The following is a 23843-nucleotide window of genomic DNA, read 5'->3' on the forward strand; positions in this document are numbered from 1 at the left end:
CAAAGTACGTTGTCTCTAGGAGACGGAACACGTTTCCTTCCTGAGCGGTATGATGGCTGCATAGTCCCATGGTGTTTATACTTGCGTACTATTGTTTGTACAGATGAACGTGGTGCCTTCAGGCGTTTGGAAATTGCTCCCAAGGATGAACCAGACTTGTGGAGGTCTACAAAATAAATTCTGAGGTCTTGGCTGATTTCTTTTCATTTTCCCATGATGTCAAGCAAAGAGGCACTGAGTTTGAAGTTTTGACTCAAATTAAGTCAATTAGCCTATCAGAAGCTTCTAAAGCCATGACATCATTTTCTGGAATTTTCCAAGCTGTTTAAAGGCACAATCAACTTAGTGTATGTAAACCTCTGACCCAATGGAATTGTGATACAGTGAATTATAAGTGAAATTATCTGTCTGTAAACAATTGTTGGAAAAATTACTTGTGTCATGCACAAAGTTGATGTCCTAACCAACTTGCCAGAACTATAGTTTGTTAACAAGAAATGTGTGGAGTGGTTGAAAAACGAGATTGAATGACGCCAACCAAAGTGTAGGTAAACTTCCGACTTCAACTCTATATAATTTCTGTAAGACAAAAAATGAAGGCATGGCATAGTGCTGCACTTTTAAAATGGCTGTGTTCCTATGGGAATTTGTGCATGTTTAGAGTGCCACCATTAGAGTGCCACCATTAGGAAAAAGATATGAAGAAAAAAATACATTGTAAAAAAATTTATAAAATACTTTTAGAATGGTAATTGATGACAATTCAATAATTCAAACCGACTTTCAAACCCAGCTATTCCCTAACATGGAGACAGTTTGTGAACCAACCCCCCCCCCCCACCCCCCAAATTTTAGAATCAATCTGGCTCTGGCTCTGTAATAGTCACGTTGTTGATGTACAACTGTATCAGAATTCCATGGTTCTTACCTTTCTAACAGTACTATGCACGTGTTTGTAGGACTTATAGTTTTGAAATCAAAATGTATCTAATGAAGGTAGTTTTCAATTTATCCCTTGCGTAGTCTCATTCTGTATACTCCCCTTGTCCTAAGGGTAAAAAAAGACCCACCTTCGCTAAACCCCTAAAATAAAGCAGCTTAATTGAATTTTAAACCCCAAACATATATTGCATGAAGAAACAACCTGTCATTCATCACAAACTTTGAATATCTGGGTTTTCTCTCTGCGTTTAATCAGTGGACACCACTCGTTTTTATTACAACACATCTGTCATGATTGTTTTCTTTACTAACGTAGAGGTTTATTATTATTGCTAAAGGTACTGCATAGGCGTAAACACATTTTTTGGGGCAATAGCAACGATTAAAACATTCCCAAACCAGAAACCGTGGATTGATGGCAGCATTCGTGTGAAACTGAAAGTGCGAACCACTGCTTTTAATCAGGGCAAGGTGACCGGAAACATGACCGAATACAAACAGTGCAGCTATTCCCTCCGCAAGGCAATCAAATAAGCTAAGCGTCAATATAGAGACAAAGTAGAATCGCAATTCAACGGCTCAGACACAAGAGGTATGTGGCAGGGTCTACAGTCAATCACGGATTACAAAAAGAAAACCAGCCCAGTCACGGCCAGGATGCCTTGCTCCCAGGCAGACTAAATAACTTTTTTGCCCGCTTTGAGGACAATACAGTGCCACTGACACGGCCCGCAACCAAAACATGCAGACTCTCCTTCACTGCAGCCGAGGTGAGTAAAACATTTAAACGTGTTAACCCTCGCAAGGCTGCAGGCCCAGACGGCATCCCCAGCTGCGCCCTCAGAGCATGCGCAGACCAGCTGGCTGGTGTGTATACGGACATATTCAATCAATCCCTATCCCAGTCTGCTGTTCCCACATGCTTCAAGAGGACCACCTTTGTTCCTGTTCCCAAGAAAGCTAAGGTAACTGAGCTAAACGACTACCGCCCCGTAGCACTCACCTCCGTCATCATGAAGTGCTTTGAGAGACTAGTCAAGGACCATATCACCTCCACCCTACCTGACACGCTAGACCCACTCCAATTTGCTTACCGCCCAAATAGGTCCACAGACGATGCAATCTCAACCACACTGCACACTGCCCTAACCCATCTGGACAAGAGGAATACCTATGTGAGAATGCTGTTCATTGACTACAGCTCAGCATTTAACACCATAGTACCCTCCAAACTCGTCATCAAGCTTGAGACCCTGGGTCTCGACCCCGCCCTGTGAAACTGGGTACTGGACTTCCTGAGGGGCCGCCCCCAGGTGGTGAGGGTAGGTAACAACATCCTCACCCCGCTGATCCTCAACACTGGGGCCCCACAAGGGTGCGTTCTGAGCCCTCTCCTGTACTCCCTGTTCACCCACGACTGCGTGGCCACGCACGCCTCCAACTCAATCATCAAGTTTGCGGACGACACGACAGTGGTAGGCTTGATTACCAACAACGACGAGACGGCCTACAGGGAGGAGGTGAGGGCCCTCGGAGTGTGGTGTAAGGAAAATAACCTCACACTCAACGTCAACAAAACTAAGGAGATGATTGTGGACTTCAGGAAACAGCAGAGGGAACACCCCCCTATCCACATCGATGGAACAGTAGTGGAGAGGGTAGTAAGTTTTAAGTTCCTCGGCGTACACATCACAGACAAACTCAATTGGTCCACCCACACAGACAGCGTCGTGAAGAAGGCGCAGCAGCGCCTCTTCAACCTCAGGAGGCTGAAGAAATTCGGCTTGTCACCAAAAGCACTTGTCACCAAAAGCACAAACTTCTACAGATGCACAATAGAGAGCATCCTGTCGGGCTGTATCACCGCCTGGTACGGCAACTGCTCCGCCCACAACCGTAAGGCTCTCCAGAGGATAGTGAGGTCTGCACAACGCATCACTACCTGCCCTCCCGGACACCTATACCACCCGATGTCACAGGAAGGCCATAAAGATCATCAAGGACAACAACCACCCAAGCCACTGCCTGTTCACCCCGCTATCATCCAGAAGGCGAGGTCAGTACAGGTGCATCAAAGCTGGGACCCAGAGACTGAAAAACAGCTTCTATCTCAAGGCCATCAGACTGTTAAACAGCCACCCCTAACATTGAGTGGCTGCTGCCAACACACTGACTCAACTCCAGCCACTTTAATAATGGGAATTGATGTAAAATATATCACTAGCCACTTTAAACAATGCTACTTAATATAATGTTTACATACCCTACATTATTCATGTCATATGTCTACGTATATACTGTACTCTATATAATCTAATGCATCTTTATGTAATACATGTATCACTAGCCACTTTAAACTATGCCACTTTGTTTACATACTCATCTCATATGTATATACACATCAATGATGTTATGGAAGATGACCAGTGGCCAGCGGGCAGTCATCCTCCTGCAGCTGTAAGTTCCAATCATCTTGTCCAGGTTGTCCACACCTCCTTTGTTGTGGTTGTAGTCCAGGATGATGGCTGGCTTCCTGTCCTCACGATCACTGATCTCAGCCGTTTTGTGCAGTGTGCTCAGGAGGACATCATTCTTGATCCTCTTTGGGAGGTAAGAAACTACAGTGGTGGTAGGGGGTGAAGGCAAACTTTGATGAGAAGGCCTCTCTTCCCCTTGTTGCGAGGAGTCAGGTGCCAACCATGGTGATCTTCCTCTTCAAGAGTTGCTGGCTGAGTTCAATCAGTAGCACACATAATCTCAATTTGTCATTGTTGTTTTTGTAGTGTGTAAATTATTTTATAACTGCTGGTTTGACCCTCAGACAATCTTTGTACCCTGGTGGTGTACAGCTTTCATGGAAATATGAACAAAGGCGATGCTTCACTTTTTCTAATATTGGGATCACCAGAAAAAGTAATCAAATTTCAAGTTGAAAAAATAATTTAGTGGGTTTTCTCTGCTGTTAAGCATTCTGGCGGGTCATCTTTGACCTTTAAGACAACACAAGGGTTAAGTGTCGCTTAGAAAATGCCACCAGAGGGTCTCAGAGTTTAACGGGAAAAGTTTCACCGTCTTAAAATGAGAGTTCAGCTCACGTAACAGGGTTGACATTAAAATGAGGGAGAGGTTGTTTTTTTTACTTTAAAATGAATCACTAATATCATGAAATAAATAATCATCTTTGGAAATGACTTTGTGGGTTAAGTGGGTTAAAATCTTCCTAGAAGTCACAGAGACTGCACAGATGTATTGAATTGTCCATGTGGTTTATATTAAAGGCCACTTAATTTAATTAATATAACAGGCTTTAATATATTTGTGCACAATCTCTACTTAAAATATCAAAGGCACTCATTTCGTGGAACGACCCATCTATCTATTTACCCCATTTCTTTCCGAAAGAGGAAACGTTAAGTTGTCAATAATAACTTTGGGTAGCGATCATGTGAGTGAGTGATTTCAGAGTAAAACCCTGTGATAGAAGACAGATGCCAGGGGTAAAACCCTGTGGTAGAAGATAGAAGCCAGGGGTAAAACCCTGTAGTAGAAGATAGAAGCCTGGGGTAAAACCCTGTAGTAGAAGATAGAAGCCTGGGGTAAAACCCTGTAGTAGAAGATAGAAGCCTGGGGTAAAACCCTGTAGTAGAAGATTGAAGCCTGGGGTAAAACCCTGTAGTAGAAGATAGAAGCCTGGGGTAAAACCCTGTAGTAGAAGATAGAAGCCAGGGGTAAAACCCTGTAGTAGAAGATAGAAGCCAGGGGCCCTGAGGTACAGTAAATGAAATGGCAGGCGGGCTCTAAGCCAGCATGTTCTTACCAGCGTGAGCCCCACTTGGCCCTGCTGGCAACTCCAGAGTTAGAAGCCCTCTCTTGTTTGCCTTATTTCCTCTCTTCACCTGTCACCTGCTACTTTCCTATTTACACAGAGCCTAAAGGCATCTCTGCACTGGAAGTCGACCAAGATCAACTGCCAAGCTGTTCAGTTCAGTCTCATTCCCAGGGCCCGCAGAGCAGCCTCGCCTTACAACAACCGCTAATAGGTTAAAGCAGAGCAACACAGACGCACTCTAACGCCATGATGCCACGCCAGGCTAGACTCCAAGCCCCTCTGTGCACCCAACCAACATGAGGTAATAGACTGAGACTCCTCAGGTGAACTAGAAAACAGCAATAACAGCCTCATGGTCAAGCTAATTTATTTTCCACTCTGAGAAAATGTTAGATTGGGCCAATCATTTTGTGTAAAAGACTGAATGAATATCAAATTCCCACTTCATTAAAATGATAAATGGACCTATAATCATGTAAACCTATAAAATGTTATGAATACAACACACTGTATGTCAATTTGTATAATTACAACTGTACTGTTAATCATACTGTTAATCATACATACCCTGGAGTATGGCGGGGGGGTTGCAGGTGAAAGAGCACTGCTTGCCAAATGTTGTGCCCCAGGGGCAGCTGAAGGCAGCAAAGTAGACGTGAGACTGGTCAGGGGGGCCACAGTCGATTGGCTGACAGCTCACAACACGGTCCCATGCTCCATGTACACACTGAAGCTCCGTTTCTCGCTTTCAATTGGAGATTAATAAATAAATATTACAGTCTTGATGTGCTATGGCATACTACTACAGTAATATAAATATCTACTACTGCTGCTACTTGTAGTAATTCCTATATTTCGACAGTCATAGTAGGCTAGTACTATTTCATGTTACTTTCACAATGCTCACAAATTCAATGTTGATGTGTAGGGGGATAAAGTGGAGGGGGCATATAATATACACTGCTTAAAAAAATAAAGGGAACACTAAAATAACACATCCTAGATCTGAATGAATGAAATATTCTTATTAAATACTTTTTTCTTTACATAGTTGAATGTGCTGAAAACAAAATTACACAAAAATTATCAATGGAAATCAAATTTATCAACCCATGGAGGTCTGGATTTGGAGTCACTCAAAATTAAAGTGGAAAACCACACTACAGGCTGATCCAACTTTGATGTAATGTCCTTAAAACAAGTCAAAATGAGGCTCAGTAGTGTGTGTAGCCTCCATGTGCTTGAATGACCTCCCTACAACGCCTGGTCATGCTCCTGATGAGGTGGCGGATGGTCTCCTGAGGGATCTCCTCCCAGACCTGGACTAAAGAATCCGCCAACTCCTGGACAGTCTGTGGTGCAACGTGGCGTTGGTGGATGGAGTGAAACATGATGTCCCAGATGTGCTCAATTGGATTCAGGTCTGGGGAACGGGCAGGAACTGCTGACACACTCCAGCCACATGAGGTCTAGCATTGTCTTGCATTAGGAGGAACCCAGGGCCAACCGCACCAGCATATGGTCTCACAAGGGGTCTGAGGATCTCATCTCGGTACCTAATGGCAGTCAGGCTACCTCTGGCGAGCACATGGAGGGCTGTGCGGCCCCCCAAAGAAATGCCACCCCATACCATGACTGACCCACCGCCAAACCGGTCATGCTGGAGAATGTTGCAGGCAGCAGAACGTTCTCCACGGCGTCTCCAGACTCTGTCACGTCTGTCACATGTGCTCAGTGTGAACCTGCTTTCATCTGTGAAGAGCACAGGGCGCCAGTGGCGAATTTGCCAATCTTGGTGTTCTCTGGCAAATGCCAAACGTCCTGCACGGTGTTGGGCTGTAAGCACAACCCCCACCTGTGGACGTCGGGCCCTCATACCACCCTCATGGAGTCTGTTTCTGACCATTTGAGCAGACACATGCACATTTGTGGCCTGCTGGAGGTCATTTTGCAGGGCTCTGGCAGTGCTCCATCTTGCACAAAGGCGGAGGTAGCGGTCCTGCTGCTGGGTTGTTGCCCTTCTACGGCCTCCTCCACGTCTCCTGATGTACTGGCCTGTCTCCTGGTAGCGCATCCATGCTCTGGACACTACACTGACAGACACAGAAAACCTTCTTGCCACAGCTCGCATTGATGTGCCATCCTGAGTGAGCTGCACTACCTGAGCCACTTGTGTGGGTTGTAGACTCTGTCTCATGCTACCACTAGAGTGAAAGCACCGCCAGCATTCAAAAGTGACCAAAACATCAGCCAGGAAGCATAGGAACTGAGAAGTGGTCTGTGGTCCCCACCTGCAGAACCACTCCTTTATTGGGGGTGTCTTGCTAATTGCCTATAATTTCCACCTGTCTATTCCATTTGCACAACAGCATGTGACATTTATTGTCTATCAGTGTTGCTTCCTAAGTGGACAGTTTGATTTCACAGAAGTGTGATTGACTTGGAGGTAGGTACATTGTGTTGTTTAAGCGTTCCCTTTATTTTTTTGAGCAGTGTATAATTTATATATGATTTCTATAATGCTCTGAATTGCTTAAATAGAGAGAGCTTCTAGGGTTGTCAACCTAGTGTTGTGCTTACCTGATGGGGTAAGACCCGAGTCTAATCCTAGTGTTGTGCGTACCTGATGGGGTAAGACCCTAGTCTAATCCTAGTGTTGTCCTTACCTGATGGGGTAAGACCCTAGTCTAATCCTAGTGTTGTGCTTACCTGATGGGGTAAGACCCTAGTCTAATCCTAGTTTTGTGCTTACCTGATGGGGTAAGACCCTAGTCTAATCCTAGTGTTGTGCTTACCTGATGGGGTAAGACCCTAGTCTAATCCTGGTGTTGTGCTTACCTGATGGGGTAAAACCCTAGTCTAATCCTGGTGTTGTGCTTACCTGATGGTGTAAAACCCTGGTCTAATCCTAGAGTTGTGTTGTGTTGTGCTTACCTTATGGGGTAAAACCCTAGTCTAATCCTAGTGTTGTCCTTACCTGAAAGGGTGGATGGCCCTTGCCACTGAGCACAGTGAGGGTAAAACCTTGATGACAGTGGACAGTGCAGTGAGAGGACTCAGTCCTCTCTATCCCGGTGCTGCAGGTGAGAGAGGCATGCTCCAGCTGAGGAGGACTGCATGTGTCCGTCTGGCAGGGCCGTCGTGAACAGCTAGGCCACCATAATCACACACACACAGAGGGAGAGGAGAATTACAGAGAGAAGGGTATGAGTTTAGCAATGTTCTTAGAATTTGGTTGATTATTTCAATCTTCAACAGATATGGTAACACATATCACACTCTGTGTGTGTGTGTGTGTGTGTGTGCGCACTGCTATGTTAATTGTTGTGTATGTCTGTGTGTATGCCTGAATGACTGGTTGTGTGTCTGTACATGTACATATGTGCACGTGTGTGTGCATGTGGAAGTCCTCGGAGACCCCACCCTCAGCGCACCTAGTGAGGGCAAAGGCGCTGAAGTGACATGATGTGCGCAGAGCGACTCCTGTCACGGCAACGAAGGGTGAGGAGAAGTTGAGGATGACAGCGGTAGTCAGGAAGAAGGGTTGACTCAGGTTGTGTGTCACGTTCACCACCAAGGGATTCTGCTGGCACGACAGCTCAAAGGAACCTAAGGACAGACACAGGCCCTTTTTCAAAGAATCTTTCCTCAATTCCTCCATATTCTCAAAATATATTGAACAAGAAAGTCCAAGGGGAGGGACCTCATCCTCAACTACAGTTGAGAAGGAGGCGAGGAATTGCGAAGAGACAGGAATAAGACATGAATGCTTACTCACTACACTTTAAATATCACATGGCCATCATTGTAACCAACCATAATAACTTGTTAGTCATAACCCTATCGCTACATATGTGTGAAGACATCTTGGCTTGAAAAATGTTTATTCAAACAGTCAGTCAGCTCTTTTGTCTGTCAAGACGAACAGGGTCGTTAGTTCAAGTTCATACCCAAGGAGTGGTTTCTGCCACCAGTATCACACAGTTGGATGAAGACTGATTTCCTGCACTGCTCTCCAGGCCAGGCTCCGTCTGAGGCCAGATAGATGATGACAGACGTGGCGACTCCAGGTTGCGCAAATCCCACCTGGGACAACAATTAGAGGTTTTATGACGACAACCCACTGAGTTCAACTTAATAATAATCAGTTCCTGAATGTTCCCCACTTCAATGGTAATTAGATTGCATGGTAATGATACCGGGGAAAATATGACAACAGAAACAACAGAAACTGTGACAAACATGGCATGACAAATTGGGAGAAAGTACAAGGATGTGCCCTGGAACATAACAAAGGACTGTTGGAATATTACCTTGGACAGGGTCAAATAGTGTTTGGGCTATGGTCAAAAGTAGTGCACTGGAAAGGGAATAGGGTGCCACATGCATCCTCTGTGGAGAACTAGTGGACTGGAGTACCTTCAGCCATACTGTGTCTTCCTCGCCATAGTGGGTCTGAGTGTATGACTGGGCCGTGCATGGAAACCATATGTCAAGTGACGGCTTCTCATTCATCTCCAGGTACTGGGGCTTGCATAGCTTTAATAAAAGGGGGATCATGCAGTAATTATTTAAAACCTCCATAACAACACTCAATATAGTCACATTTACAGAAAAATAACAGTATCCAGGAGGTGAAGGACAGAGCAGAGGTAAAGCACTGCTACCTTGCTAAGTGAGGGCTCTCCGGTGGCTGCCAGGGCAGGGCAGCTGCTTTGATCCTGATAGGAAGCTGCTGCGGTTGAAGCCCACTGGTCACTGTACCCATGAGGTGTGAAGTAACCACAGTCCTGTACGCTGGAACCCCTCTCAAACACCTCACACACACCATCACCCTCAAACACGTAGCACAGGCTGGGTTCATCTAGGGGAACCAATGGAGGGAAAGGTAATGTGGTGAACAAGGCTGTGTCCCAAACTACACATTTACAGGGCACTACTTTTGACAAGGGCCCATAGGGCTCAAGTCCAAAGTAGCGCACTATATAAGGAATAGGGTGCCATTTGGAACTAATGCAATCTGGTGGGGGGGATTGCATTTTATAACAATAAGTAGATGGTGTCGTAATAAAACATTACCTAACTGGAAATCTGTGCTTTAATAATAAAGATGTCTGACAAAGGTTCAAACAGAGAGAATAAAAAAGCAAAACATCATGTAATACACAAAATATTCATAATGAGTGGGCTTGATGTGCATAACATCAGAGGCTGGACTTGGCCCTGTCTGTTAGTTACAGACAGCTGCATGGGTAAGAGAGAGTTCAGTCACTGACAAGGTATTGAATTGGCATAATTAATCCAAGGAACTATGTCTCAAAAGTAAAGTCTAGACAATTTGAAATCAAACCACATCATAGCAGGTTGTTTGGCCAATTGTGCGCTGACCATAATATACAGTATGTGTTTTTACTTCAGTTGTTTGTCACAGCAATATCACTCTCAGGATAATACGAGTTGATGTTCATGCTACAGATACATTGACTTAATGATCCATTCTGGTGTTGTAGGAGTTGTCAAGCATCAGAATACCCAAACATGGAAGCAAATTTGTGCATGACTGAGTGAGAGTGAGACGCTATCTTGAATGGTGAAATTATTCTGTTTTATAAGTGTTGCAATTTCTAATCTGTTTTTGCCAAAGTTTTTTTTCCTTCTGGTCGTGTTTGTTCCCTAAGAAAATGTAACACTCCCAGTCACGGCATCTCTGAACCTTCATGGAGCTGCTTTCTTTTTTCAATCTTGACGAAGTTGAGGATCTGTTGACGTCCTAGCTGAGTAATCAAAATTCTGTGCCAAATGGCACCCTATTCCCTTTATAATGTACTACTTACTTATTTACTTAATATGCATATTATGTGTATGTCATTAATTCTTGTCTTGTCCTTGTAAATCATTGATGATGCTTGAGGTTATAAAACAATTTCCCAAAATGAGCTTAATGAAGTAATACTCATGAGGCTCTAGTCAAAAGTAGTGCACTGTAACGGAATAAGGTGCCATTTGGGACATACACATATACAGTATGTGAGAATAGAACATATGAACATATTTGAGTTACTCAGTAACCATTAGGCCTACTTCCTTATGATCTATATTGTGAGCCAAATGACACATTTTATAATAAGAAAACACATTGCTTTAACTAAGAGCATGATCATAAAGGAAGAGGACAAAAGCATTCCCCAGCATGGTAGATGCATTTATAGGCGACACAAGAACACCACAAATGTGAGGTTGACATTAGCTGTTGTTACTGTGTGTGCAATGTCTACTTTAACCTTGCCAAGTCTCTGAATGAAAACCAGAGAAAAGGCAGTGTGTCAGCTTGACAGTGTTGTTGTGGAAATCAAAATAAGCTAGCCTCAGTAGTAAACTTACCTCAGGAAATAAAAATACACTTCATAATTCACATCTCTGTTGTTGGAGTCTTTGAGTTCATATGGATTCATTTCGAATTCTATTCGATTATTATATGCATAATATGTAGTTTGGGTAAATTGGGATGGTTAAGCACAGACTGACTACAAATTAGTTTTGTGATATGAAATCAGTGCATGGAGCTAATGTGTGTGATGAGATATGACTCTTTACTTAAGTGTTAAGTTGTGACCTGTCTTGGCTTACACTAGTGTTCAACTTTATAAAGGCATTTTGACCGAATTCGAATTTAAACTTCTGCTTGCAATTACCGTTTTGGTCTAGTTGGGCTTCTGTTGTGGTCAGTCCACAGATTGTAGACTGAGACAAGGATTAGGAGAGCAGTCTTGTCTGTTCTTCACTCACCATTGCAATTGAAGCCTGACTCCATGTGGCACTTCTTAGAGCAGCCATCACCATCCAACAGATTGCCATCATCACAGTCTTCTGTCCTACAGAGAGAGAGACAGCAAGGATCAGTTGTCTCTATAGGCCATACACTTTCATTACAACACACAAACATCCTTTGATTTCACTAAATTCTCCACCTAGAGAGACCAATATGTATGAGACCAATATGTACAGGTATGACCTATGTGAGTATCACAAGAGGCTGGTGAGAGGAGGATGGCTCATAATAATGGCTGGGATGAAGTGAATGCAAAGGTATCAAACTCATGGAAACCTGTGTTTGATACCATTCCATTGATTCCGTTCCAGCAATTACAATGAGCCCATCCTCCCCAATTAAGGTACCACTTGACGTGCACACTTGCTAATTTAATTAACCTGTCTATCCCTATCTCAAGTTTGAGGTTAGTGCTCATGATCTTCTAAGGGATTTTATATTACATCATGTCCTGTGTATTTGAAACTGTCTGTACAAAGTGGTTGACTTGTTTACCATGTATCAATTAATAGTATGAATTGATGAATACATTAGGTACATTGTCATTCTACTGTTGGTGTTGTCTACATTGGATGAGAGAAAAGCTGACATATCTGTGATGTGAAGACTGTGTAAACTGACTGACCCCTGGAGTAGTCCATCTCCGCAGTAGGCAGCTCCATGGGTGTAGAGGAGAGGTGGGGAGAGCTCACTGAGGAGACCGTCTGCTTCCACCTGAACTCTGTACTGGTATTCCTTGTCCTTTACAATGTCGCTGTAGGAACACATAAAAACATTCAATATTCAAGTGTAAACATTGTTCAAATGACATGCTTGTCTCATGGAAACGTATTCCTTTACTAATACAGATATAGAGTACTATCTAACAACAACCATTTTGAACAACAAGGTTAGATGGACACTGCACAGTGCACATACACAATAAGAAACAGATTGTTCTTGTCAGTGTTGGGGAGTAGTGAACTAGACATGTAGTTCGACTAGTAATTGAACTATATTTGTTTTCAGTAGCTCATTACTTTTTTTTGCCTTGTAGCGGTGTAGCTAACTACTGGAACTACACACTACTTTTTTGCAGCAAAATAAAATATAATATGGGTGAATTTTTATTTATTTTATTTTACCTTTATTTAACCAGGCAAGTCAGTTAAGAACAAATTCTTATTTTCAATGACGGCCTGGGAACAGTGGGTTAACTGCCTGTTCAGGGGCAGAACGACAGATTTGTACCTTGTCAGCTCGGGGGTTTGAACTCACAACCTTCCGGTTACTAGTCCAACGCTCTAACCACTAGGCTACCCTGCCGCCCTGTGAAGTAAGTGTATCCCATGCTATTTTAGACATTTCCTAATGTTTTCACAAAACAAGACAGTTCCTAACTTCTTTACACTAATCCTATGGGTTGGGAGTTTGTTGGTGACCCCTACAGTCTGAATGTCTTTTTTTTTTGCTCTTTTCCCTGTTGCCTTTTGGCAAGAGCGCCCACGAACTGTGAAACAGAAAGAAACCTAGAAATATTGAATTTGATAACTTAGAGAACTTACTGGAAAGAAAAGTTGTTGAGTAATACTGAATATTTAGTGCTTAGATAATCAGAGTTTGCTGAACCAGAGGGGAATTTGGATGTTTTTTCCTTTGATGTTAATGAAAAGAGAATCCTGGTGATATAGCTTTATGCTAGCTGAATTCTATGCCTGTCTTGATGAATAACTAAAGTGCACATGATGTTTACAATCTTAAATCAGTCCGAATATTGACATAAGCATGTATGTGTGCTTCTACATCTGCATTGCTTGCTGTTTGGGTTTTTTGACTGTGTTTCTGTATAGCACTTTGTGACATCGGCTGATGTAAAAAAAAAATATTTGGTACACAGTTGATTATAATTTATTTTACTGTTTTGGACAAAACTTTATTGTTGTGAATGAATGGCATTTATGATACCACATCTCCGGATTCCTACCGCAACCTCTGAACCTTTATACCGGATCATCGCAGCGAGCTAGCTGCAATCCGAGCGGCTACTCCTGGCTAACATCCTTGTCCCGAAGCAAGCACCAGTTAGCCTTGAGCTAGCCTCAAGCTAGGCCAATCTCCCACCAGCTAATTCTTGGGCTACAATACCTCTTTTGCCAATTGGCCTGGACCCTTTACTGCAGACACGGAGCCCCGCCGATCCATCATGACTGGTCTGCCGACGTAATCGTCCGAGGTGGTTTCAACAGGCTCTTCCATTGCGACGACGCCGGAGGCCCCTCTGCTAGCCCTGGCCAGCTAGCTGTCTGAATCGCCGTGTCTCCAGCTCGCCTAGCGTAGTAGCAACTACTGAATCGGCTCCCTGACTCATCTATTTCTACTCATTGGACCCTATGATCACTCGGCTACACATGCCTCTCCCTAATGTCAATATGCCTTGTCTATTGCTATTGTTTGGTTAGTGATTGTCTTATTTCACTGTCGAGCCCCCAGCCCTGCCCAATATGCCTTAGATAGCGCTTTTGTTACAACCGCCACACCTGGCTTTACTGGTGCCTCGAGAGTCAAAACCTCTCTCATCGTCACTCAATGCCTAGGTTTACCTCCACTGTACTCACATCCTACCATACCCTTGTCTGTACATTATGCCTTGAATCTATTCTTCCACGCCCAGAAATCTGCTCCTTTTACTCTCTGTTCCGAACACACTAGACGACCAGTTCTTATAGCCTTTAGCCATACCCTTATCCTACTCCTCCTCTGTTCCTCTGGTGATGTAGAGGTTAGCCCAGGACTTGCATCCCCCAGCGCCACTCCCATTCCCCAGGTGCTCTCATTTGTTGACTTCTTTAACCATAAAAGCCTTGGTTTCATGCATGTTAACATTAGAAGCCTCCTCCCTAAGTTTGTTTTATTCACTGCATTAGCACACTCTGCCAACCAGGATGTCCTAGCTGTGTCTGAATCCTGGCTTAGGAAGGCCAAAAATCCTGAAATTTCCATCCCCAACTATATTTTCCGACAAGATAGAACTGCCAAAGGTGTCCGAGTTGCAATCTACTGCGGAGATAGCCTGCAGCATTCTGTCATACTATCCAGGTCTGTGCTCAAACAATTCAAGCTTTTACTTCTAAAAATACACCTTTCCAGAAACAAGTCTCTCACTGTTGCCGCTTGTTATAGACCCCCCTCAGCCCCGACCTGTGCCCTGGACACCATATGTGGATTGATTGCCCCCTATTTATCTTCAGAGTTCGTACTGTTAGGTGACCTAAACTGGGATATGCTTAACACCCCGGCCGTCCTACAATCTAAGCTAGATGCCCTCAATCTCACACAAATTATCAAGGAACCTAACAGGTAAAACCCTAAATCCGTAACCATGGGCACCCTCTTAGATATCATACTGACCAACTTGCCCTCTAAACAAACCTCTGCTGTCTTCAACCAGGATCTCAGCGATCACTCAGTGATCACTGCCTCATTACCTGCGTCCGTAATGGATCCGCAGTCAAACGACCACCCCTCATCACTGTCAAATGGTCCTTAAAACACTTCAGCGAGCAGGCCTTTCTAGTTGACCTGGCCCGGGTATCCTGGAAGGATATTGACCTCATCCCGTCAGTAGAGGATGCCTGGTTGCTCTTGAAAACTGCTTTCCTCACCATCTTAAATAAGCAGGTGTAACACTTGTCTTCCTCCTCTGAGGAGGAGTAGGAGAGATCGGACCAATGAGCAGCGTGGTAAGTGTTCATTTATTTATTTAACCGACAACACTGAACAAAATAACAAAGGAAAACCGAAACAAAACAGTTCTGAAAGGTGACATACACATAACAGAAAATAATCACCCACACCTCAAAGGTGAAACCAGGCTACCTAAGTATGGTTCTCAATCAGTGACAACGATTGACAGCTGCCTCTGATTGAGAACCATACCAGGCCAAACACAGAAATCCCAAGTTATAGAAAAAAGCAAATAGACTGCCAACCCCAACTCACGCCCTGACCATACTAAAACAAAGACAAAACAAAGGAACTAAGGTCAGAACGTGACAGTACCCTGACTCTCAGCTGAAGTCAGAAGATCCCAGAATTGAAGTCAGAAGATCCCAAAGAGACAGGGTCACATGACTGTCAGGGGTTTCCCAATTTCATCATACTCCAATCGCTCAGGAAGTCTCCTGTCTCTTTGGGATCTTCTGACTTCAATTCACCATCAGACTCACCATCATTAGCATGGTTATCTCCTGTACTGATGGGCTCATTCAGAGGCGGTCCTCAGCAATTCCATCTTGCTGACTGTAGGATGGGTGATCCAACAGCTGAGGAACACGGCTTTCCGTCTTTATGACACGCTGTCAGGGTTCCCTTGGGCGTAGCTAGTTACAAGGCAAGGTATTAAGATTTACTATGATCTCCTTTAGACAACTAACATCACAGTCTTATCATCACCAAAACATTATCTTTCATATGGATACATATGAACATAAAGTATGTAAATCACATATACAGTTGAAGTCGAAGTTTAAATACACTTAGGTTGGAGTCATTAAAACTTGTTTTTCGGCCTCCCGGGTGGCGCAGTGTACTACAGCGCCAGCTGTGCCATCAGAGTCCCTGGGTTCGCTCCCAGGCTCTGTTGTAACCGGCCGCGACCGGGAGGTCCGTGGGGCGATGCACAATTGGCCTAGCGTCGTCCGGGTTAGGGAGGGATTGGTCGGTAGGGATCTCATCGCGCACCAGCGACTCCTGTGGCGGGCCGGGCGCAGTGCGCGCTAGCCAAGGTTGCCAGGTGCACAGTGTCGCCTCTGACACATTGGTGCGGCTGGCTTCTGGGTTGGATGCGCGCTGTGTTAAGAAGCTGTACGGCTGGTTGGGTTGTGTATCGGAGGACGCATGACATTCAGCCTTCGTCTCTCCCGAGCCCGTACGGGAGTTGTAGCAATGAGACAAGATAGTAGCTACTACAACAATTGGATACCATGAAATTGGGAAGAAAAAGGGCTAAAAAAAAATTTACAACTTTAAAAAAAAAATAATAATAAAAAAAAAATAATAATTTTAAAAACTTGTTTTTCAACCACCTCACAAATGTCATGCTATACTATAGTTAAACTTGCTAAACTATAGTTTTGGCAAGTCGGTTAGGACATCTACTTTGTGCATGACAAGTCATTGTTCCAACAATTATTTACAGTCAGATTATTTCACTTACATTCACTCTATCACAATTCCAGTGGGACAGATGTTTACATACAAGTTTACATACACTAGGATGACTGTGCCTTTAAACAGCTAGGAAAATTATGTCATGGCTTTAGAAGCTTCTGATATGCTAATTGACATAATTTGAGTCAATTGGAGGTGTACCTGTGGATGTATTTCAAGGCCTACCTTCAAACTCAGTGGCTCTTTGCTTGACATCATGGGAAAATCAAAAGAAATCAGCCAAGACCTCAGAAAAAAAATTGTAGACCGCCACAAGTCTGGTTCATCCTTGGGAGCAATTTCCAAATGCCTGAAGGTACCACGTTTATCTGTACAAACAATAGTACGCAAGTATAAACACTATGGGACCACGCAGCCGTCATACCACTCAGGAAGGAGACGCATTCTGTCTCCTAGAGATGAACGTACTTTGGTGCGAAAAGTGCATATCAATCTCAGAACAACAGCAAAGGACCTTGTGAAGATGCTGGAGGAAACAGGTACAAAAGTATCTATATCCACAGTAAAAATAGTCCTATATCGACATAACCTGAAAGGCCACTCAGCAAGGAAGAAGCCACTGCTCCAAAACTGCCATAAAAAAAGACAGACTACGGTTTGCCTCTATCTGCACATGGGGACAAAGATCGTACTTTTTGGAGAAATGTCCTCTGGTCTGATGAAACAAAAATAGAACTGTTTGGCCATAATGACCATCGTTATGTTTGGAGGAAAAAGAGTGATGCTTGCAAGCCGAAGAACACCCTCCCAACCGTGAAGCACTGGGTTGGCAGCATCATGTTGTGGGGGTGCTTTGCTGCAGGAGGGCCTGGTGTGCTTCACAAAATAGATGGCATCATGAGGGAGGAATGTACACAGGAAAATGGTGTGGATATATTGAAGCAACATCTCAAGACATCAGTCAGGAAATTAAAGCTTGGTCGCAAATGGGTCTTTCAAATGGATAATGACCCCAATAATACTTCCAAAGTTGTGGCAAAACGGCTTAAGGACAAAAAAGTCAAGGTATTGGAGTGGCCATCGCAAAGCCCTGACCTCAAACCTATAGAAAATGTGTGGGCAGAACTGAAAAAGTTTAACAATTTAAAGGCAATGCTACCAAATACTAATTGAGTGGATGTAAGCTTCTGACCCACTGGGAATGTGATGAAAGAAATAAAAGCTGAAATAAATTATTCTCTCTACTATTATTCTGACATTTCACATTCTTAAAATAAAGTGGTGATCCTAACTGACCTAAGACAGGGAATGTTTACTAGGATTAAATGTCAGGAATTGTGAAAAACTGAGTTTTAAATGTATTTGGCTAAGGTGTATGTAAACTTCCGACTTCAACTGAACATTATGAAAACTCTTCAAGATACAATGTTTTCGTGACAACATCCTAATTTAACTTTTAATAATATCATAAAACATACTTTAATTTTCATATCATATCCATCATTGTTACCACCACTTTGGCTGATGAAATATAGTCCCAAAGTATATTCATTTGATGTTCTGTAGTTTTTTCGGCTGTAAACTCTTCCTAAGGCGCACAGACATTCCAGACTCTCACATTAGAGAACAGAATGGATTTGGGCTGTTGCCCTATAATTTACAATGGGCGTGAGATCATTAAAATCCCCCGCCTCCATACCTGTCCCCCTCTGCGGGAGGGAGAGATATATCTGCAGAACTTTGATCCACTGTAACATGATCCTCACAGGCCAGTCATGACACCTCCTTTGTTTCCCACATAGCTGGCCTACCTGTTGCTTCTGGCCGAGATGACCTAAGAGAATGCTGGCGATGACAAAGAAGAGGAAGGAAAAGGGACTCCAAGCTAGGCTGAAAAGACAGGCTACGTGGCCTCTTCTTCCTAGTATCCTGATGGCTAATGTCAAATCACTGGAAAATAAACTTGGTGATCTCAGAGCATGGCATCAATCGCAGAGGGACATCAGGGAATGCTGTGTCTTTGATTTTACTAAGACATGACTTAGGGACAATACACTCGAATTTCTGATAAGAGTCGGGGGGGGGGGGGGGGGGGGGGGTGTATGTTTCCTCATAAACAATTCCTGGTGTACCGAAGTTGAAAACATTGCGAGCTCCTGTTCACCCGACCTGGAGTTTCTGATGCTAAAATGCTGAACCCACTATTTGCAGATGGAATTCACGTGTTTTTATCACGGCTGTGTACTAGAGGTCGATCGATTATGATTTTTCAACGCCGATACCGATACCAATTATTGTAGGACCAAAAAAGTCGATACCGATTAATCGGCCAATTTTGTATTTATTTATTTATTTGTAATAATGACAATTACAACAATACTGAATGAACACTTTTATTATAACTTAATATAATACATCAATCAAATCAATTTAGCCTCAAATAAATAATGAAACATGTTCAATTTGGTTTAAATAATGCAAAAACAAAGTGTTGGAGAAGTAAGTAAAAGTGCAATATGTTTAAGTTCCTTGCTCAGAACATATGAAAGCTGGTGGTTCCTTTTAACATCAGTCTTCAATATTCCGAGGTAAGAAGTATATGAGGTTATTATAGTATTTATAGGACTATTTCTCTCTATACCATTTGTATTTCATATACCTTTGACTATTGGATGTTCTTATAGGCACTTTAGTATTGCCAGTATAACAGTATAGCTTCCGTCCCTCTCCTCGCCCCTACCTGGGCTCGAACCAGGAACACATCGACAGCAGCCACCCTCGAAGCATCGTTACCCATCGCTCCACAAAAGCCGTGGCCCTTGTAGAGCAAGGGGAACAACTACTCCAAGTCTCAGAACGAGTGACATTTGAAATGCTATTAGCGCGCATCCCGCTAACTAGCCATTTCACATTGGTTACACCAGCCTAATCTCGGGAGTTGATAGGCTTGAAGTCATAAACAGCGCAATGCTTGAAGCATTGTGAAGAGCTGCTGGCAAACGCACAAAAGTGCTGTTTGAATGAATGCTTACGAGCCTGCTGCTGCCTACCACAGCTCAGTCAGACTGCTTTATCAAATATCAAATCATAGACTTAATTATAACATGATAACACACAGAAATACGAGCCTTAGGTCATTAATATGGTCAAATCCGGAAACTATCATTTAGAAAATAAAAGTTTATTCTTTCAGTGAAATACGGAACCATTGCATATTTTATCTAACGGGTGGCATCCATAAGTCTAAATATTCCTGTTACATTGCACAACCTTCAATGTTATGTCATAATTACGTAAAATTCTGGCAAATTAGTTCTCAACGAGCCAGGCGGCCCAAACTGTTGCATATACCCTGACTCTGCTTGCAATAAACGCAGGAGAAGTGACATAATTTCACTAGTTTAATATTGCCTGCTAACATGAATTTATTTTAACTAAATATGCAGGTTTAAAAATATATACTTCTGTGTATTGATTTTAAGAAAGGCATTGATGTTTATGGTTAGGTACATTCGTGCAACAATTATGCTTTTTTTCGCAAATGCGCTTTTGTTAAATCATCCCCCTTTTGGCGAAGTTGGCTGTCTTTGTTAGGAAGAAATAGTCTTCCCAGTTCGCAACGAGCCAGGCAGCCCAAACTGCTGCATATACCCTGACTCTTATGCATAGAACGCAAGAGAAGTGACACAATTTCCCTAGTTAAAAGAAATTCATGTTAGCAGGCAATATTAATTAAATATGCAGGTTTAAAAATATATACTTATGTATTGATTTTAAGAAAGGCGTTGATGTTTATGGTTAGGTACACATTGTTGCAACGACAGTGCTTTTTTCACGAATGCGCTTGTTAAATCAACCGTTTGGCGAAGTAGGCTATGATTCAATGATAAATTAACAGGCACCGCATCGATTATATGCAACGCAGGACAAGCTAGATAAACTAGTAATATCATCAACCATGTGTAGTTAACTAGTGATTATGTTAAGATTTATTGTTTTTATAAGATACGTTTACTGCTAGCTAGCACCTTACCTTGGCTCCTTGCTGCACTCGCATAACAGGTAGTTAGCCTGCCACGCAGTTTTCTCGTGGAGTGCAATGTAATCGGTCATGATCGGTGTCCAAAAATGCAGATTACTGATTGTTATGAAAACTTGAAATCGGCCCTAATTAATCGGCCATTCCGATGAATCGGTCGACCTCTACTGTGTACATACCACCACAAGCAAACACCAATGTAGCACTCAACGAACTGTACAAGATCATTAGCCAGCAATAATCCTCTCACCCAGAGGAAGTCTTTATTGTCGAGGGTGACTTTAACCAAGCCACTCTAAAACATATTTCCCCAAAATATCACAAGCAGTGTATCCTTCCCCACAAGAAGATCTGCCATGCTTAACCACGTATACACAAACATCAAAGATGAGTACAAAGACATCCCCACCCCGACTTCGACCAATCAGATAGATTTTCTCTGTTCCTACTCCCCGCTTACAAGCAGCAACTCAAGAGGGAGCCACCAACAAAGAGAATAGTGTGGCGCTGAACAGAGGAGGCAGACTCAATGCTGCTGGATTGTTTTGAAAATACTGTTATGTCCAAAGATTAATCCACTCAGGACTCATCCATCAACATTCAGGAATGTATATCGTCAGTCACAGGCTTCATTAGGAAATGTGTTGATGAGGTTGCCCCCACAATAACAATCCAGACATACCCCAACCAAAAACCCTGGATGAACAATACTGAGAGCCCATAATGCAGCATTCAATGTCAGCAGAACGTACCCCGATGACTCAGTAGTGCACGATGCGTACAAGGCAAGCTGGTATGAGCTCAGCAAATCCATTAGGGACGCAATAAGACAATACAGACTTAAACTTGAATTGATGTTTGACAACTCAGACTGTGCGGTGCCCACCGAAGCCTCCCAGATAAGCTTAACACATTCTATGCTCACTTCGAGGCAGACAATACCAAGCCATCCAGATAGACTCTCACTGCTCTGGACGACCAGGGGTTTTCACTCTCCGAGGCTAACGTGAGGAAAACGAGTGAAAATTAGTGAATACACACAAAGCCGCTGGCCCATATGGCATCCCTGCGACCTCACAGTGTGTGCTGACCAGCTGGTGGGCGTCTTCTTGGACATTTTCAGGTAGTCTCCACTTGCTTGAAAGATGCCACCATCGTCCCAGTGGCCAAGAAAAACAAGGTGTCATGGCTAAATGACTATCACCCCGTCGCGCTCACCCCGGTCATCATGAAGTGCTTCGAGTGGCTGGTCATGGGCCACAGATCCACGGAAGCTTCCATTTTCATCGCTATTCACACGGCTGCAATACATCTGGACCTATGTGGGAATGCTGTCCATTGACTACAGTTCAACACTATTGTTCCCTCCAACCTCAACACCAAGCTCAAAGCTCTGGGTCTGGACACCACCGTCTGCAACTGGATCCTGGACTTCCTGACAGGCAGAACACAGGCTGTGAGGATTGTCAACAACACCTCCTCCACACTGACTCTTAAAACCTTTCTAGCAGGCGTTCTGCTAGCGACCCACCTCGACAACATCCGGTGAAATTACAGAGTGCGAAATTGAAATGACAGAAATAGTCATATTTGACATTCATGAAAATACATCAGAAAAAAGCTTAACTTCTTGTTAAACCAGCCGCTGTGTCAGATTTTTTAAAAAAAAGGCTTTACGGCGAAAGCACACCATGTGATTATCTGAGGACAGTGCCCAGCACACAAAAGCATTAAAAACATTTTTCAACCAGGCAGGTGTGCCACGAAAGTCAGAAATAGCGATAAAATAAATGCCTTACCTTTGAAGATCTTCTTCTGTTGGCAGTCCAAAAGGTCCCAGCTACATTACAAATTGTCCTTTTGTTCGATAAAGTCCTGCTTCATTCAATAATCCACCGGTTTCCCTCCTTCAAAATGCATACAAAATTAATCCCAAACGTTACCAATAAACTTCTCCAAACAAGTCTAACAACGTTTATAATCAAACCTCAGGTACCCTAATATGTATATAAATGATAACATTTAAGACGGAGAAACGTTATTGTCTTTACCGGAGATAAACAACAAAGAACACGCATGAAAACACCACGCGCATGAAAACACTACAGCCAAAATGGGAGCCACTACAAATTCTAGCTCATTTTTCCAAAAACAAGCCTGAAACTCTTTCTAAAGACTGTTGACATCTAGTGGAAGCCCTAGGAACTGCAATCTATAAGGTTTTCCCTTCATATTAAACATGACAGACATTGGAAACAGTAGTGGGCTGAAATGTTTTTTTTTCTGGATGGTTTGTCCTCTGGTTTTTGCCTGCCATATAAGTTCTGTTATACTCACAGACATAATTTTAGTTTCTAATAGTTTTAGAATCTTTAGAGTGTTTTCTATCCAAATCTACCATTATATGCATATCCTAGCATCTGGGCCTGTGTAACAGGCAGTTTAGTTTGGGCCCGCTTTTCATCCAGACGGAAAAATACTGCCCCCTAGCTCAAAGAGGTTTTAACACAGGGCCCCCCCAGGGGTGTGTCCTCTGTACTCTATCGTACTCCCTGTTCACCCACGACTGCGTGGCTTTGCACAACACCAACTCCATTTTCAAGTTTGCTGAGGACACCATGGTTGTAGGCCTGATAACCAACAAAGACGAGTCAGGCTATAGGGAGGAGGTAAGTGAATTGGAATTGCGGTGTCATGAAAACAACCTCTCCCTCAAAGTCAGAAAAACAAAGGAGTTGATTGCTGACTTCAGGAAGTTCCTCAGCATCCACATCACCAAGGACTTGTCATGGACCAAAACCACTACCACTCTTGTCAAGAAAACGCAACACCATCTCCTCTTCCTAAGGCCGCTGAAGAAATTTGGCATGCTGCCCCAAGTCCTCTCCAAATACTACCACTGCACCACCGAGAGCGTCCTGACTGGTTTCATCTTAGCCTGGTATGGGAATATCTCCGTCCATGACCTCAAGGCCTTCCAGCGGGTGATGAAGATGGCCCAGTACATCACTGGGACCGTGTTCCCACCCATCCAGGACATCTACTCAAAATGGTGC

General features: G+C 43.4%; 1 protein-coding gene across 1 annotated transcript in view; it reads right to left on the bottom strand.

Annotated features, from left to right (window-relative positions):
• The window catches only part of LOC110530309 (pappalysin-2), an 80886-nt gene that overhangs the window by 20642 nt on the left and 36401 nt on the right, over window positions 1-23843 (bottom strand). The window contains exons 9-16 of the mRNA XM_036985949.2: window positions 12226-12354; window positions 11558-11643; window positions 9439-9635; window positions 9191-9310; window positions 8722-8857; window positions 8206-8380; window positions 7749-7920; window positions 5339-5516 (exon numbers count right to left, since the gene is read on the bottom strand). Of these exons, the coding sequence (XP_036841844.2) occupies window positions 5339-5516; window positions 7749-7920; window positions 8206-8380; window positions 8722-8857; window positions 9191-9310; window positions 9439-9635; window positions 11558-11643; window positions 12226-12354 (1193 nt within the window). The remainder of the gene's footprint in view (window positions 1-5338; window positions 5517-7748; window positions 7921-8205; window positions 8381-8721; window positions 8858-9190; window positions 9311-9438; window positions 9636-11557; window positions 11644-12225; window positions 12355-23843) is intronic.

The sequence above is a fragment of the Oncorhynchus mykiss genome, chromosome 8 (assembly GCF_057628025.1).
Source record: "Oncorhynchus mykiss isolate SJ-2025 chromosome 8, ASM5762802v1, whole genome shotgun sequence".
Lineage (NCBI taxonomy): Eukaryota > Metazoa > Chordata > Actinopteri > Salmoniformes > Salmonidae > Oncorhynchus > Oncorhynchus mykiss.